The 13,892-nt window shown below is 44.3% G+C and overlaps 2 protein-coding genes across 2 annotated transcripts; both read left to right on the top strand.

Moving 5' to 3' along the window:
* Nucleotides 1–746, top strand: BCIN_15g00290 (hypothetical protein). Its single transcript, XM_024697339.1, has 4 exons — nt 1–160; nt 225–304; nt 357–413; nt 467–746. The coding sequence occupies exons 1-4, from the start codon at nt 71–73 to the stop codon at nt 573–575; spliced, it is 336 nt and encodes a 111-aa protein (XP_024553154.1). The 5' UTR covers nt 1–70; the 3' UTR covers nt 576–746.
* Nucleotides 747–5,988: 5,242 nt separating this feature from the next.
* Bcrim15 lies at nt 5,989–13,783 on the top strand. The gene is made up of 2 exons (XM_001548746.2): nt 5,989–7,616; nt 7,669–13,783. The coding sequence occupies exons 1-2, from the start codon at nt 7,104–7,106 to the stop codon at nt 13,075–13,077; spliced, it is 5,922 nt and encodes a 1,973-aa protein (XP_001548796.1). The 5' UTR covers nt 5,989–7,103; the 3' UTR covers nt 13,078–13,783.
* Nucleotides 13,784–13,892: the final 109 nt, after the last annotated feature.

The following is a 13,892-nucleotide window of genomic DNA, read 5'->3' as shown; positions in this document are numbered from 1 at the left end:
GCTCCCAAGCAAATAAAGTATTTTCAAAGCCAAAAATTATAATCTTTCTTCGGTTCACACACTACTCAAGATGGCAAGTGAATCTGCAACGGCAGAGGGAATCGAACCTCAAGAGTACCCACATGATTTTGATGAAATTACACCTCTTTCCACAGCCTGGGTATGCCAAAAGCTTTTTTCCCCGTGTGTGCTGAGTTATAGCTCGTGCCTAACATGCAAAACAGGTCAAGTGGGACGTTAAGGGTGGTGGAGACCGCACTCATGAGCCAAACATCAATACAAACTACAATCTCGAAGGTAGTCCGTGAGTTAGGGTCTTTCCACCGAATGAGTCTTCATGGCTAACAACTTTTAAGCAACATTCAAGGCATCGAAATTAAAGCTACTGTCGGCGTTAAATTGATCTGCTGGTCGTAAGTGATGATCCTCCAGAGTTGTTAGAAATAAGTAATAACCGTTATTCAAGTGGTTCCCCTGGAAATGGCAGTCCGAACATTACAATTGATGGACCTACTAATGGTAAACACAAGATTGATCCAAGAAGACTTGGGGGCTACCGCGTTGAAGTTCGCTGAAGAAATTTCAACATTTCGGTGGACGAGTCCAGCTTCCGATGATATCTGCTTTTGCAGTGCCACTGGGTAAATCAGATATTTTTGCTGCAGACTGGACCTAATTTTCATGTTAATCCGATGTTATTTGATCTCCTTAAATCAATTCTGCCATAACTAGTTATATCACCGTCACTACAGAATAAAATCCATACTATCATTGAAATCTTCCTTATATATACTCCTGAAATTATTCTCAGCTACCCTTAAACTAGAGCTCACCGCAAGGCGAAGTCTGATCAAAATATATAGAGAATTCTACATGTGTAAAAGAAATGTGAGCACAAATTTCTGAGGAGCTGTTCAATAAACCAGAGGGTTTTTATCGAAGGAGGAAGACGGAGGAACAAACTATCAATTGAGATATTCATGGCGAGAAGAAGTTTGCAAAGGGAGACACGTGAGTTTCTCTTCTGAAAATATGAACCGTCAGCCGAAAAAAACATTTTCCATCTTTCCCTAACCGTTCCTTCTTAAAAAGTCGACACATCGACAACCATCTCTCCTTTAATTTTCGCTTGTAACAAGAAACATTATTGACTAATGAGAGAAGGAAGCTCCTTACTATGAGAACAGCCAGTCAATTTCTAGGAATACTCGGATAAGAGTCTGAGAAAATTAGACGCTGCTAACAAAGCCACGTAAGAGAAGAAAACTCCATCCAAAATCTCACTCAGCCAAGCTACATTTCAAATGACGAGGTCTCCATCGTGCCACCTTTCTCTTCTATTCTAATCAAAATTTCAGAAATCTCAGCTCTTCCAGAGGTCCGCCATGTAGCCCGGTCTTCTGTCCACCAGGAACTAATGATAAATCGCGCACCATATCACTGTTTGCAACGCGTTACAATCGCTGATCATTTTTCCCATTTCTGTTGTGCTCTATGGGCGACAACAAACTGCTACCGAGAACCAGCGCGATTAGTGCGTGGCTCTAGAAATTGTTAACAGATCTTTAGCTCTTTCTTCTGTTGCCTATCACACATTTTGTCTCTCATCTTCTTTCCTTGAGTCGAAAGGTCACTCGAGATATTCATCGGCTCTCCAGACTTCAGAGTGTATTTGTGGATGTATTTCCCAACTATCCACCTCAGATGTCTCAGGGAGGGGGACTCCCACCTGTAAGGAACAAGGAATGTCCATGATATGAAAGGTATTTCAAGAAGATAGAAGTTAGAGATTCGTTACTAGTGGGTATTGAGGATGGGAGATGGGACAAGTTTAATCTCCAAAGGTAGTAGGTAGACACATGATGCCGGTATTTCTTTTTTTCTTTTTCTAAATCATGAATATGTCGATTGAGAATGGTTATGTTAGGTTCACAATTAAATATGTTGCAAATGTGATTGGTGTGATGAGTGCTTTCGACTAGTATTCACATCTTCCGAATTCTAAGACTTATTAATAATAGTTTTCATCCGATCCAAATAACAAACCATCGAAGTTGTTCTTAGGCCTGAATAAGTATATGGACTCCACTGTATAAGAGTCTTGCTAAATTGCAATAAGCGCGAACTATGAAAGCGACAAGTTCTAAATTTGAATTAGAAATGGGAAAATTGTAATGCGTTGATTATTTGAAGTATAATACACTGGTACCATGATGTTAGATGTGATGAATTAGGAGCTTATATTCGGGCAAATGGAGATACAACACTAGACATGAACTCTAACACTAGCACTAGCCATAGAATACCAGGTAAGGATACTAGGTAGTCACAATAATACATATTAACCCAACGAAACGCCAAACATCTTTAAACGTCCCACCTGGGAAATTTGTGATCTATTCCCGAATCTCTGCAGGCGAAAATTTGTGCCATTCTGTCCTACCCAACGATTCGGACACCAATTACCAATACAAAAACCTTGGAGCTTTCGGCTGACCCTAAATTTGAGAAATTCGAACTCTCGGGGGTGACACTATTAGTCGAAAAAAAAACTATCAAATCCGAATGACATTCTAGGCTTCGCCGTTGGGTCAATGCTGAATCATTATACGATCCAAAAATTAAGCCCCTGGGACAATTCATCCCAACTTATACCCATCCAGGACAGCCCATTCATCCCGTCTCTGACCAAAAAAAGAAAGAATAGTTCGTCATCCGGGAGTCTCAGCCTCAATTCCCAAATTTGAAAAATTCGAGCGACGAGCTACGAGCTACGAATCACGAGATTGGAAGTGTATGCATGTATTTGCTTCACTATCCTACCCTATACTACACTCCACTCCACAAATAAAGAAGCTAGTCAATAAATGGTATGAGGGAAGAAGCAAGACATCGAGACGCTCGAGACATTGTACTACTCATGCCTGGGGCCCTTGAGCCCTCAAAATTCAATCCGAACTGATTGCATGCAGAATATCGTGGAAAAACAGCGAATGAATAGTAAGAATGCCAAAAAACAGAGTTTGAAACACATATGTTGTCAAACGGTGAGTTTTTCATGCATCACCGTCCCCTCATTTCTTCCTCCACATTCCCTCCACTAGTAATCTAGTGCTTCATCCTCAGAGCATTGGCACTTCCCAAGTCTGACACACGTGACCCAGCGATCTTCATGGCTATCACCACGAGACCAATTTTCGTGGTACTTTCGTAACCCCACATAAGATCTTACCGGCCGGGAAACAGTCAACATGCTCCCCGGTTCGTTGGGTTTGTGATGTTATTAATTAATTTTGATCCAAGTGCGTGGGATGGAATTTTGGGGCTTGGAACGCGTGGGTTTCCAGGGTTTGGAAAAGTGGAAGGGGGAAAGAGAGTCAAAAGAGGAAAAAGCTAGATGTGAATGGGCAGGATAGGTGAAGATACTCGTACACTAGTAGAACAGTAACCAAAAATGCGGAAAGCTAAGAGAGAGGAGTAGACGAGAATTAACACTAGCACTGGCATTAGCTATAGAATACCGCGCAAAAGTAGTTAGAGTAAGAACTTGGTCGCGGAAGTATCGGTATTGCTACAAGTTGCGAACTATGCATGGAGTGAAGAACTGTTTGAATCAAAGCCATGAACTCAAATTTCGACATTCTAGACTCGAGAATCTCGACATTCGTATGCGTATATGCGTATATGCGTACATGCAAACTCCCACCAGACCCTTAGAAGATCATTCTCGAAGGTCACTCAATTTAGACTGATCCCCAACAAAAATCCAAAAGCACTTGCGTAACCTTCAACTGACTAGATCTCGACCTCCCTCTGTGTTATACGTAGTGATGATGGTGATGATGATGGCGTGGGTAGCGCATGCATCTAAAGTGATCTGATTGACCAGCTGACGGTTATTTCTCACTAGCTCTGGTAAGTTTTGGCTTCTTTGAATTTAGTCTGGGGCCTTGAGCGTACAACTTCTTAGTTCCCGTTCAGAGCTCGAGTAGTTAGTTGCTAGGGAGTCGTATAGATTAGTTGCGGCTTGCTCTAGGGTAAAGGGCAATATGTAGTGCTCGGTTCCAAGATTTCTGGGCGGAAGGAGGTTATGTTGGTTGGATTGGCGTTGTGAGTGTTGGGTGGTAGTTGGTAAGTGAGTGAGGGGAGGTAAAGTAAGCTTTAGTTGAAAAGTGTGTGGGATGATGATGTTTGTTTTGGAGACGGTAGTGATGTGGTAACTTTTGGACAAGCATAAATAAATAAACCTTCAGATATATGACATGGACTCGAGATGGGGTAAGTTGTGGGTAAAGATTGTTGCTGTGCGAGCTCTCGGTTGCTATTCTCTGGAATTTGGCGATGGTTAAACAGGGGTTCCGGGGTGGCAAGAAGCTTGATCAGGAAATGAAACGAGATGCTACAGAACCCTCGGGATTGATTTGTTTATTATTTACCGCAAATGTGAACGAAAGCAAGCAGGGTTTATAAGTACTCGAGTATAGTCGAATGAAATGTTCTGATAGAGACAAGGTAATGAGACACCAACTCGAATCTAACCTGTGCTAATGTTATATGCAGAGCAGAGAAACGAAAGTAGAAAAGGATAGAATAACAAGCGTTACTAAACATCTCCTGTTGGAAAGAATGTTCTGGGTCAGGTCACTTCATGCACAATCGAACTATCTTGGTTAACATTACCATGCGTTTCTATAAAGTGGTGCGGGTGGCATTCATGATGCCCTTCGTCCAGTCCACGGACCTGGCCGAAGTTGTAAAGGGATCGAGGAATCAATCGTTTTATGACCAGCATGTAGATCTCGAAAAGGATATGGAAATCGCAGATGACGAAGAAATAGTTTCAAAATGGGTCGAGGAATGATGTTGTGATACGGCAATGTAATTTGGATAATGAGTGGATGGATATATGCGAGGTTGCAGCCAATTCGTCTTTTTCCCTTCCAGGGATCCAATGAGCAAAGATGTGATTATAAATGGATAGATTAATTCATTGGGGGTGAGTTGGCTTTTAAGGATTGAACGATTGAACGATTGAGCTATGATTATGTATGTGACACTTCTTGTGTGTGGGAGAGCGCCAAAGGCGAGGTTGTGGTCGAGGTTGATGGGGGTCATTGTTCGGTTGCGATGGAGGAGTGAGCTGAATTAGATATTCTCGACGTGGCTATGTGTTTATAGACCGGTTTGGCATATCGGGTGTAGAATTGCCAAGTGGTGAGAATGTTTCATTTTTCTGGTCGTTGTGTAAGTTTGACGGTTGAACGGTCAAGAGAGGGGAAAGAACGCAAGAGTGGTGATGATGAGTTGTGGCTGGAAAGGGCTTCAAGGGCTTGCAGTGAGGTAGGCGAGTGAGTGAGGGTGCGCGTGTGATGGAAGAAGTTAAACCTTATTGTCGCTTTGACGTAGCATCAAGACCCAAATACAATGACTAGAGTGAGGGGAAACCAGTCTAGAACAACTAGTCGACAATGGTGAACAGTATATCTTCAATTTTGGTGTGCTCTTAACGAGGCGAAGGCGTGGGTGGAGGTGGTGGAGGCTTTGTGGTGATCTTACATGTACATCTTCTGCTTGTCACTCCTCCCGCGACAGGAACATCGACGGATAGTAGAACCATTTTCACTACACAGCGAATTTCAGAGAATTCCAGGAATTACTTGGGCGGCATATGCTAGGTGTGTGTGTCCACTTTGAATCCCCAAAACTCAATATTGTTCCTATTTATATGCATATCCACATCGACGTCGAGGGTAGAAGCAGAAGCCCAGCGATCTCATTGTCTTCCATCTGCCAACCACATCGACGAATGTACGAACGAATAGTTGCATGCAATACACGAATGCTCATGCATCACAAATGCTAACGAATATCAATCGTCGTATGCCAAATACCGATATACCTTCGCGTTCAACCCATGCCGTAGTACAGAGTAGCATTGCCGAGACGAGCTAGAATTCAGCAGCTCAGTTCAACTCAATTCCACCCACTGCAATGTTCTTTGTCTCATAAACTGGTTGATTGGATTTGTTGTCGTTCGTGATATATTTTCTCCATTTCAATTGGCTGTGTCCCCTCACCTGAGATCTTATGGGGATCCATATCATATCATACCATACCATACCATACCATACCATAGCAACTCCCTCCAAAACAATACGGAGTAGGTAACCAGCCAAATCAGATCAGATCAGATCCACGAGCACTTTTCGACACAAGGGTCCAGGACAGGTCAATATTCTATCGAGCAGTGAAGGGAAAACAATACCTAGGTCCCGAGGAGTCTCAAAGCCGTGCTCGCAAAAGAAATACGGACGAGAAGAAAAGAAAGAAAGAAAGAAAGAAAAAGAAAAAATAAACAGTCGATTCTCATACTCACTCCCATACTCACTCCCGACTGATACCATTGAGTCAATCTGGCTGTATCACGACAGCCCGACTCTCACACATTCCTGTGTTGTTGTTTTTCCTCCCTCGCTGGAACAACTCGATCCAAACCGTTTCATCCAACCTTTGGAGTGTCTAGTCCTGTCCGCCAATCTGTACCATAAGCAAATAAGCAGTTCCCCAGTAAGCAAGCAACCTTCCGATGCTCTTCCATTGCCTCTGAGAGAGAAGGGGAGAAAAGTTAAACAAGGTACCTCAACCTCAGGTTTTCCCGCTTCAAACCACACTCCATCTCACTCTCACACCAAAACTCAAACGGATTAGTTTTGCCGTAGTAGGACATCAACCCAGACCACGCCAGATAAATTTATCCCCCCCCAACTACAACCTCTAAACCGTTTCCAAAAAATACTTCCATCAAATCATCAAATAATTTTCTCTCCCCAAATTTACACAAGGAGACATCAATATCAACTATTATGATGTCTTCTTTCAATATTGATTGCTAGCTAGGTTCATTCCTCGCGGTCGAGTCGACTGAACGGTTTTTCCCCTCCACGATACGAATGCTTGCAAAGACACGATAACATCCGATCCCAACCAACGAAGACGCGTACAACATCAATGCAGTTGATTGAAAGTCTAAGGGCACCATTCAATAGTCAATGTTGACGCAACGGATTGATTCTTAGGAATCCTCAATCTATATTTCAGCCAAGATGGAGGGAGAGCAGAATCAGGCAATGTTAGCACCACCCGCTGTATCGCATCTGCGTGCAGAGGCCGGTATGATGGAACGATCACTCAGTGCGGATATTCGAGAAGAGAGGGAAGATCTCCGACAAGCAGCAGAAGAAACTCTCAATGTCATCATGGATCTCAGTATGGATGGCACAATAAATTGGGTCAGCCCCTCATGGTCAGATGTCATTGGTACAACTTTGGATTCTGTTCAAGGGAAACCAATTGCGGACATTTTGATTGGAGACAACGACAAGAGTGTATTCACAGATACTCTGGAGGAAATGAAGAAGGACGATTCTCGCAGTTACATTATAAGGTTCGCCATTGAGTTGGGTCCGGCTTCAAGATTATTACCGCTGGAAAATCTAGAGTGTGTCAAAGAAGGGGAAGGCGAAGGTGCAGCAATGTCGCAACCGGGACCTGCTACAATTGATCTGGAGGGACAGGGTATCATGGTGCACGATCGAGGATCCGAAGCAGGCAGTCATGTAGGTTCATGTCATGATCTTTGATCGGAATTTAACAACTAATATTATGCAGACTATGTGGATGATTAGACCTTGGATAGCGCCACGAGAAATTCAAATAGACCTTGCCCCTGTTATAGTCGAATCTCTAGGTACCGGAGCACAAGTTCTTGCGAAATATCTTACTACCGTTGCAGAAAATGGTCTGGAGGATCCAGAAAATCATGCCCCGCCATTACCACTTCTTTGCCGAATCTGCGAACGTCAAATCCCTCCTTGGTGGTTCGAAAAACATACCGAGTTGTGTCTCCAAGAACATAAAGCTGAGATGGAAGTACAAATGTGTCAGGACAATTTGACGGAACATCGTCATGCCATCGTTAGAGTTTTGGATGCGTTGGAAGCTCGTCAAGCTCGGCCGAGTGCGGGAGAACAACCTGTGATGCCGACTCCACCTCAGGCTGAATACAAAGGATTACCGATTGGTGCCAACTCAACTACGTCTTCCGGTACAGCTTCTCCAGGGACACCCACATCGGGTAGATCTCGGTCAAGGTCTACATCAGGATTAGGTCACGTAAGAGGACGATCTTTCGCTCAAAGGCGACCTCATGCTCGAATTGTAGAATTATTACTGGACCTTTGTGATACAGCCATGGAAATCAACACACCCGCGATTAAAGAGCCATCCCCTCAAGCTCCCGGAGAGTTTCGCACACAATCTCCTCAATCGGAATCCCGCATATCTCAAGTTATGCAATGGCAATCACCAAGTTTGAATGCTGTAGATCAAGAAGGCCTATCGATGCTATGTGCGGATAGCGAAGCCGTTGCACGAGCAAAGGTTGAAGCTGTCATTCGTCATCGAAGAATTATCGAATATTCAGAACGCATCCGTATGGAATTTTCGGCAATTGTACAGGATTGTATAGATGAGGCTATCAACAAAGCTGCCCGAATTGCAGCTGGTCAACTAAGTGATTCGACAGAGGAGCCTGAAGAAACAACACCAGCTAATGAAGAGGGGTTTTTTGCAGGTTCGTTCGACGGACCACATGGACCATCATCGCTGGCGGCAGCACTTCGAGCTGCTGAAGTTGGGACGGGCACGGTACATGAAGGTCGGCAATTATCATCTGCTGCCATTTCTTCTACTAGATCCAGTAGTCCTAAAGAATGTCCAACCCCTCGTTCACACCAGGGCGCTTTGAGTAGCATACTAGGACAATCCCGAGAAGCAAGAAGAGAATCAATCTTTTTCGAGAGTGACACGGGTGCGGAAAGTGATGGTAGTGTCAGATCATCATCGGTCATGGGGCGTCCGCCAAGAACAGAATCTCCAGTTTCAGAGTTCGGAGATCTTCGTCGACATGCAAGTTCACGACAGCAAAACAGGCGAAGTATGGTTCTCGCTACTGGTACACTTTCACCCCGAAGACAAGAGTCTCCCGTTCGGATGCCACCTCCATCATCCCCATTGAGAATTTCCAAACCCCGCATTCTGCCGATCGCCCACGAGGGTATTGTTTCTCCAACTGCATCGCCGATGCTTCCCGGAAGCGAGTTCAGCTCGCCCGCATTAGTTCCGTCACACCATCGACGTCAGTCCTCGGCTGCTGGATCAGACCCACGCCCACCACCATCGCCCCGATTAAATTCTGTTAGTGCCCCCCAAGCACGTGCCGTACCACCATCGATCAAGGATTTCGAGATCATCAAACCTATCAGCAAGGGAGCCTTTGGTAGTGTTTACTTATCGAAGAAGAAGTCAACTGGTGATTACTATGCTATCAAGGTACTTAAAAAGGCCGACATGGTTGCCAAGAATCAAGTCACGAATGTTAAGGCTGAACGTGCTATTATGATGTGGCAAGGTGAGAGTGATTTTGTCGCGAAGCTCTATTGGACATTTTCAAGTAAAGACTATCTATACCTAGTGATGGAATATCTTAATGGTGGCGATTGTGCATCTCTCATTAAAGTTCTCGGAGGTCTTTCGGAGGATTGGGCAAAGAAATACCTTGGCGAGGTAATCCTTGGGGTTGAACATCTTCACAGTCGTGGCATTGTACATCGTGATTTGAAGCCTGACAATCTTCTCATTGATCAAAAGGGTCATCTTAAATTGACCGATTTTGGTCTATCGAGGATGGGTTTGATTGGACGTCAAAAGCGTGTATTAAGCAGCGTAGCGAATGAGTCTGCACCAGATCTGCTAAAGCAAGGCCCTTTTGCTCGAGCGACTTCAATGAGTTCTTCTCGTGCTTCGTCATTCGATTACCAGGGCCATCATTCACCCGGCTCAACACCTCAGATGACCCCAGATGTTGCAGGTAGCTCAGGAACACCCTCGTACTTCAATTTGAGTCGTGAAAATACTATCAACAAGGATGCGCGACGAAAGTCTGGCCATCGGAGTGATAGTGGCGGCAGTGATGCATTGACTTCTATGTTCAACCAATTTTCTTTGAACGAGTCCCAGAATCAGCAAGCGCTCAACCAAAGGAGATCACCTATTGAAGAATTGAGTGAAAATGAGGTTACTGGATCACCAGACTTGTGCCTTCAACCGATCACTAGTCACAGTTCTGATGCTAGGCACAGTACACCACCACAAACTAGCACAGGTATGATGCCACCTCCAATGGCTCTTTTCGATCCTGATGATAGTAATCGTCGATTTGTTGGTACACCTGACTATCTTGCTCCCGAAACGGTAAATGGCCTTGGTCAAGATGAAGTAAGTGACTGGTGGTCTGTAGGATGTATCATGTTTGAATTCATCTATGGCTATCCACCATTCCATGCTGGCACACCGGATGAAGTTTTCGAAAACATTCTGGCTCGCCGAATTTCATGGCCGGATGAAGGTGACTACGATGTCTCAGATGAGGCTAAGGATCTTATGAATAAGCTTCTATGTTCAGACCCTCAAAAACGGCTTGGGGCCAACAAAGAAGAGAAGTTTCCTACTGGAGGCGATGAAATCCGAAGCCATCCTTGGTTTGAAGGCACTCAGTGGGACAAATTACTTGAAGACGATGCACAATTTGTTCCCGCACCCGAGAATCCTGAGGATACCGAGTATTTTGATGCGAGAGGAGCCACTTTGCAATCTTTCGCGGAAGAGATGGAAGATCAAGCATCTACTCAGCATCCGACACCTGGTGCCGAATATCCTGAACGCCCTCATGATGCTTTATCTCGAGTTCGGAGTCAAGTCAATAACGTCAAACGAGGTTTAATGCCATTGCACATTCCACCTCACGTCCGAGATATGAAGAGCAGGCGACTGAGCGAGCCTGTAGTAGCAGATGACTTTGGCAATTTTACTTTCAAAAACTTACCAGTTCTAGAAAAGGCAAACAAAGACGTCATACAGAAATTACGACAGGAAGCCATGTCGGCCACAAGCAAGCCAGTCGTCAGTCCTGGTGGTGCTAACAATGTAGTCACATCCCCCGCTGCGTTGGATGGAAGCCCTGTATTGCCAATGCCAATGCCAATTCAAAGAACCTTGTCAAATGCTAAAGCTACTGCTCGGCCTTCGTCTCCTTCTGGATTCAGTCAAGCTGATGCTTCTCCAAGTAGGGCCTCACAACCTTCATCACCTTTACTTGTCTCATTTATTGCAGGTCAGAATAATGAAGCTAGACGTAAAACTTCAAGCAATTCCTCAAGCTTATCACAGCAATCGAGCAACAATCTTGCACCACCTGCTAGTTTTATGGATGGGCCTAGAACATCGCCTGGGCTTCATAAGAGTACTAGCTCTGCCGCTTCATCGCCTATCAAGATACGTGGGTCTGCACCTCCACCACTTTCATTATCATCGCCAGCAAAACCGCCTGCCACTCCCCGACAAGGTAGTGGTAATTCTTCATCATCTAGAGCTCGCTCCCAAACAGTTGGATCACAAGAAGGAAGTCCTTTACCAGGCGAATTCTTATCCCATCGCAAGCGACGAAGTCAAGTATTCGATATGTCACCTTCCTCTTCGGACAATGAAGGGGAAAAGGCCAATGCATTACTTCGTGTCCAACGTCGCCGTCAAAGCTCGAGACGGATGTCCCAGATTACCTTATCTGATGGCCCTGCTTTTAGACCTTTGGATGTGCTTATTTGTGAAGATCACCCAGTATCACGAATGGTTATGGAGAAATTGCTGGAGAAATTACGTTGTCGCACAGTGACAGTCTCAAATGGTGCTGATGCATTGAGATATGCTGTTAGCGATATTAAATTCGATATTATTATGATGGAATTCAAATTACCTCAACTCAATGGTGCAGATGTGGCTCGAATGATTCGCGAAACCAAGAACGCCAATTCTCAAACTCCAATAGTTGCCATCACTGGATACCTTAAAGAACTTCAAGCACCTCATCAATTCGACGCTTTAATCGAGAAGCCACCGACCGCGTCGAAGCTCACCGAAGTTCTTTGTAGATTATGTCAATGGAAAGAGCCTATATCAAGTTTGAACTTCTCTCCGGCATATCCTCCACCGTCTGGTCTACGCCAGGAGAGTTTGCGTCTTGAAGACAGCCCTACTTCTGCTTCGTCTGGTTTTGCACATATGCCAGCTGGTAGTTTCAGAGGTTCAAGTCGCGAAGATTCCATCAGTTCAAGTCTTTTTGAGGATACCGAAGCCTTTCCAACTGATGATCTTCCTGTTGTCATCAATAGGAGACCTACAGGCGATTGGGACGAGACTGGACTTGGTATCAGTAACGAAGTTGACATGATTGAAGATAATGAATTACCTAAACTTCCGCCACCCAACCTTCTTCCAAGTAGCCCTTCTCCAATGCGATTAGAACACCGCCGAAATCTTTCTCGCCAACGATCATCCGAAAAAATGAAGGCGAAACGGGAAATTCTGGAGAAGAACCGCCATGAATGTGCAGAATCTGGTGATGACGAGGATGAAGTTTTGGGTGATGTAGCTGTGCGGGAAAAGACCAGTCCAAAGGCTACCACTTCGCCAAAAACACATCGTGGTTCTAAGCTCGGTACAGAAATGATGCGCACGAACAGTCGCGGTAGTGTTGTGTCTGGGACAGAATTGTTGAATTCTGACTCAATTGACCCACCGCCTACCGTCACTGAAGAGGCGATTACTTCATCGCCAATATCAGAAATGCCTCTAGCATCGGAGATCTCTGAGGCTACTTCAACGCCTCCAGGAAAATTTCAAGGCCCCGGCGATAAAGAGGTTGATTTATTCAAAACGCCAAAACAATCACAGTCACAATTCTCATTCATAGATGAAGAGTATACTCCCCGGCCTACTTCAAAGTCATCACAAACAGTTGTCGATGGTGATTTTCTTCCTACACCTCGGCCTACTTCAAAGTCATCACAAACAGTTGTTGATGGTGATTTTTTTCCTACGCCTCGACCTACTTCAAAGTCTTCGAACACGGGTGAAAACGATGATTATCTTAATGTGGGTAAAAGTTTAAAGAGAGATCGGTAAACCTAATGTAGCAACTACTACAGCGAACACAACTCAGCTTACACAAATATTTCCTTTTCAATGTCATATTATTTGCCTTCACAAGGCACATTAAACTTCTAACAGACTTTTTTCTTTGTTCACTTTGTTAATTTTATTTGAAGCGCACAAGCTTCTCATTTTTGCCTCTTTGGACTCGACATGTCGTAGTCTACATTAACTGAACTTCATGACTCAAGCGTGGCGTTTGGGAATGGTTCAGGTGGGAGATTATGCATATCATAGGGCGTTTTTTCGTATTTCTGGTATTGATCAAATATGAATGGGCTCGCTCGAATTTCACAGAGCAGATCGGATTGTGGGTTGGTTGATGTTTTTTTTTGTTAAGGATGAGGAGGATGGATGGTTAGGGAATTGGGGTTAGGGGAAAATTCAAATGTTCACGCGGTTAAGTGATCAATTTCCTTGCATTTGACGAGAAGAATGTGATAAATTGCTGCCACTGTTACATACGCCGGGACGTCAATAGCTGACAAGGAAGATTTTGTAGATTTTTTGGGTTTTGGAAGAAGGTTAGTGGTCGGAGACGGGAGGTGATGAGAGGTGATGAGAGAGGAGTATATTGATGACTGAGTACATCGATGGGCGATGTGGACCGGGAATTTTAGTTTATCATAGCCACACATAAGATACGAGGAATACACATGAGCATTGGCATTAGCAAACACTAATGAGAATTTAGAAGTCTGATTTTATTATTTGCTTTGATGGATACGAAATGTAATGGTTGATGATAGCGCAGAGGATGATTTAATGTTGTCTTTTCTACCAAAGAC

The sequence above is a fragment of the Botrytis cinerea genome, chromosome 15 (genome assembly GCF_000143535.2).
Source record: "Botrytis cinerea B05.10 chromosome 15, complete sequence".
Lineage (NCBI taxonomy): Eukaryota > Fungi > Ascomycota > Leotiomycetes > Helotiales > Sclerotiniaceae > Botrytis > Botrytis cinerea.
The sequence above is the reverse complement of the archived record's forward strand: the minus strand, read 5'-3'. Positions and strand labels throughout refer to the sequence as shown.

Excerpts from the sequence above, each read along its gene's own strand:
- BCIN_15g00290 (XM_024697339.1), top strand. The coding sequence starts at position 71 with ATGGCAAGTGAATCTGCAACGGCAGAGGGAATCGAACCTCAAGAGTAC. Across the intron at positions 161-224 it reads CACCTCTTTCCACAGCCTGG|GTCAAGTGGGACGTTAAGGG; the intron begins GTATGCCAAAAG and ends CATGCAAAACAG. Across the intron at positions 414-466 it reads GTTAAATTGATCTGCTGGTC|TGGTTCCCCTGGAAATGGCA; the intron begins GTAAGTGATGAT and ends CCGTTATTCAAG.
- Bcrim15 (XM_001548746.2), top strand. The coding sequence starts at position 7,104 with ATGGAGGGAGAGCAGAATCAGGCAATGTTAGCACCACCCGCTGTATCG. Across the intron at positions 7,617-7,668 it reads GATCCGAAGCAGGCAGTCAT|ACTATGTGGATGATTAGACC; the intron begins GTAGGTTCATGT and ends AATATTATGCAG.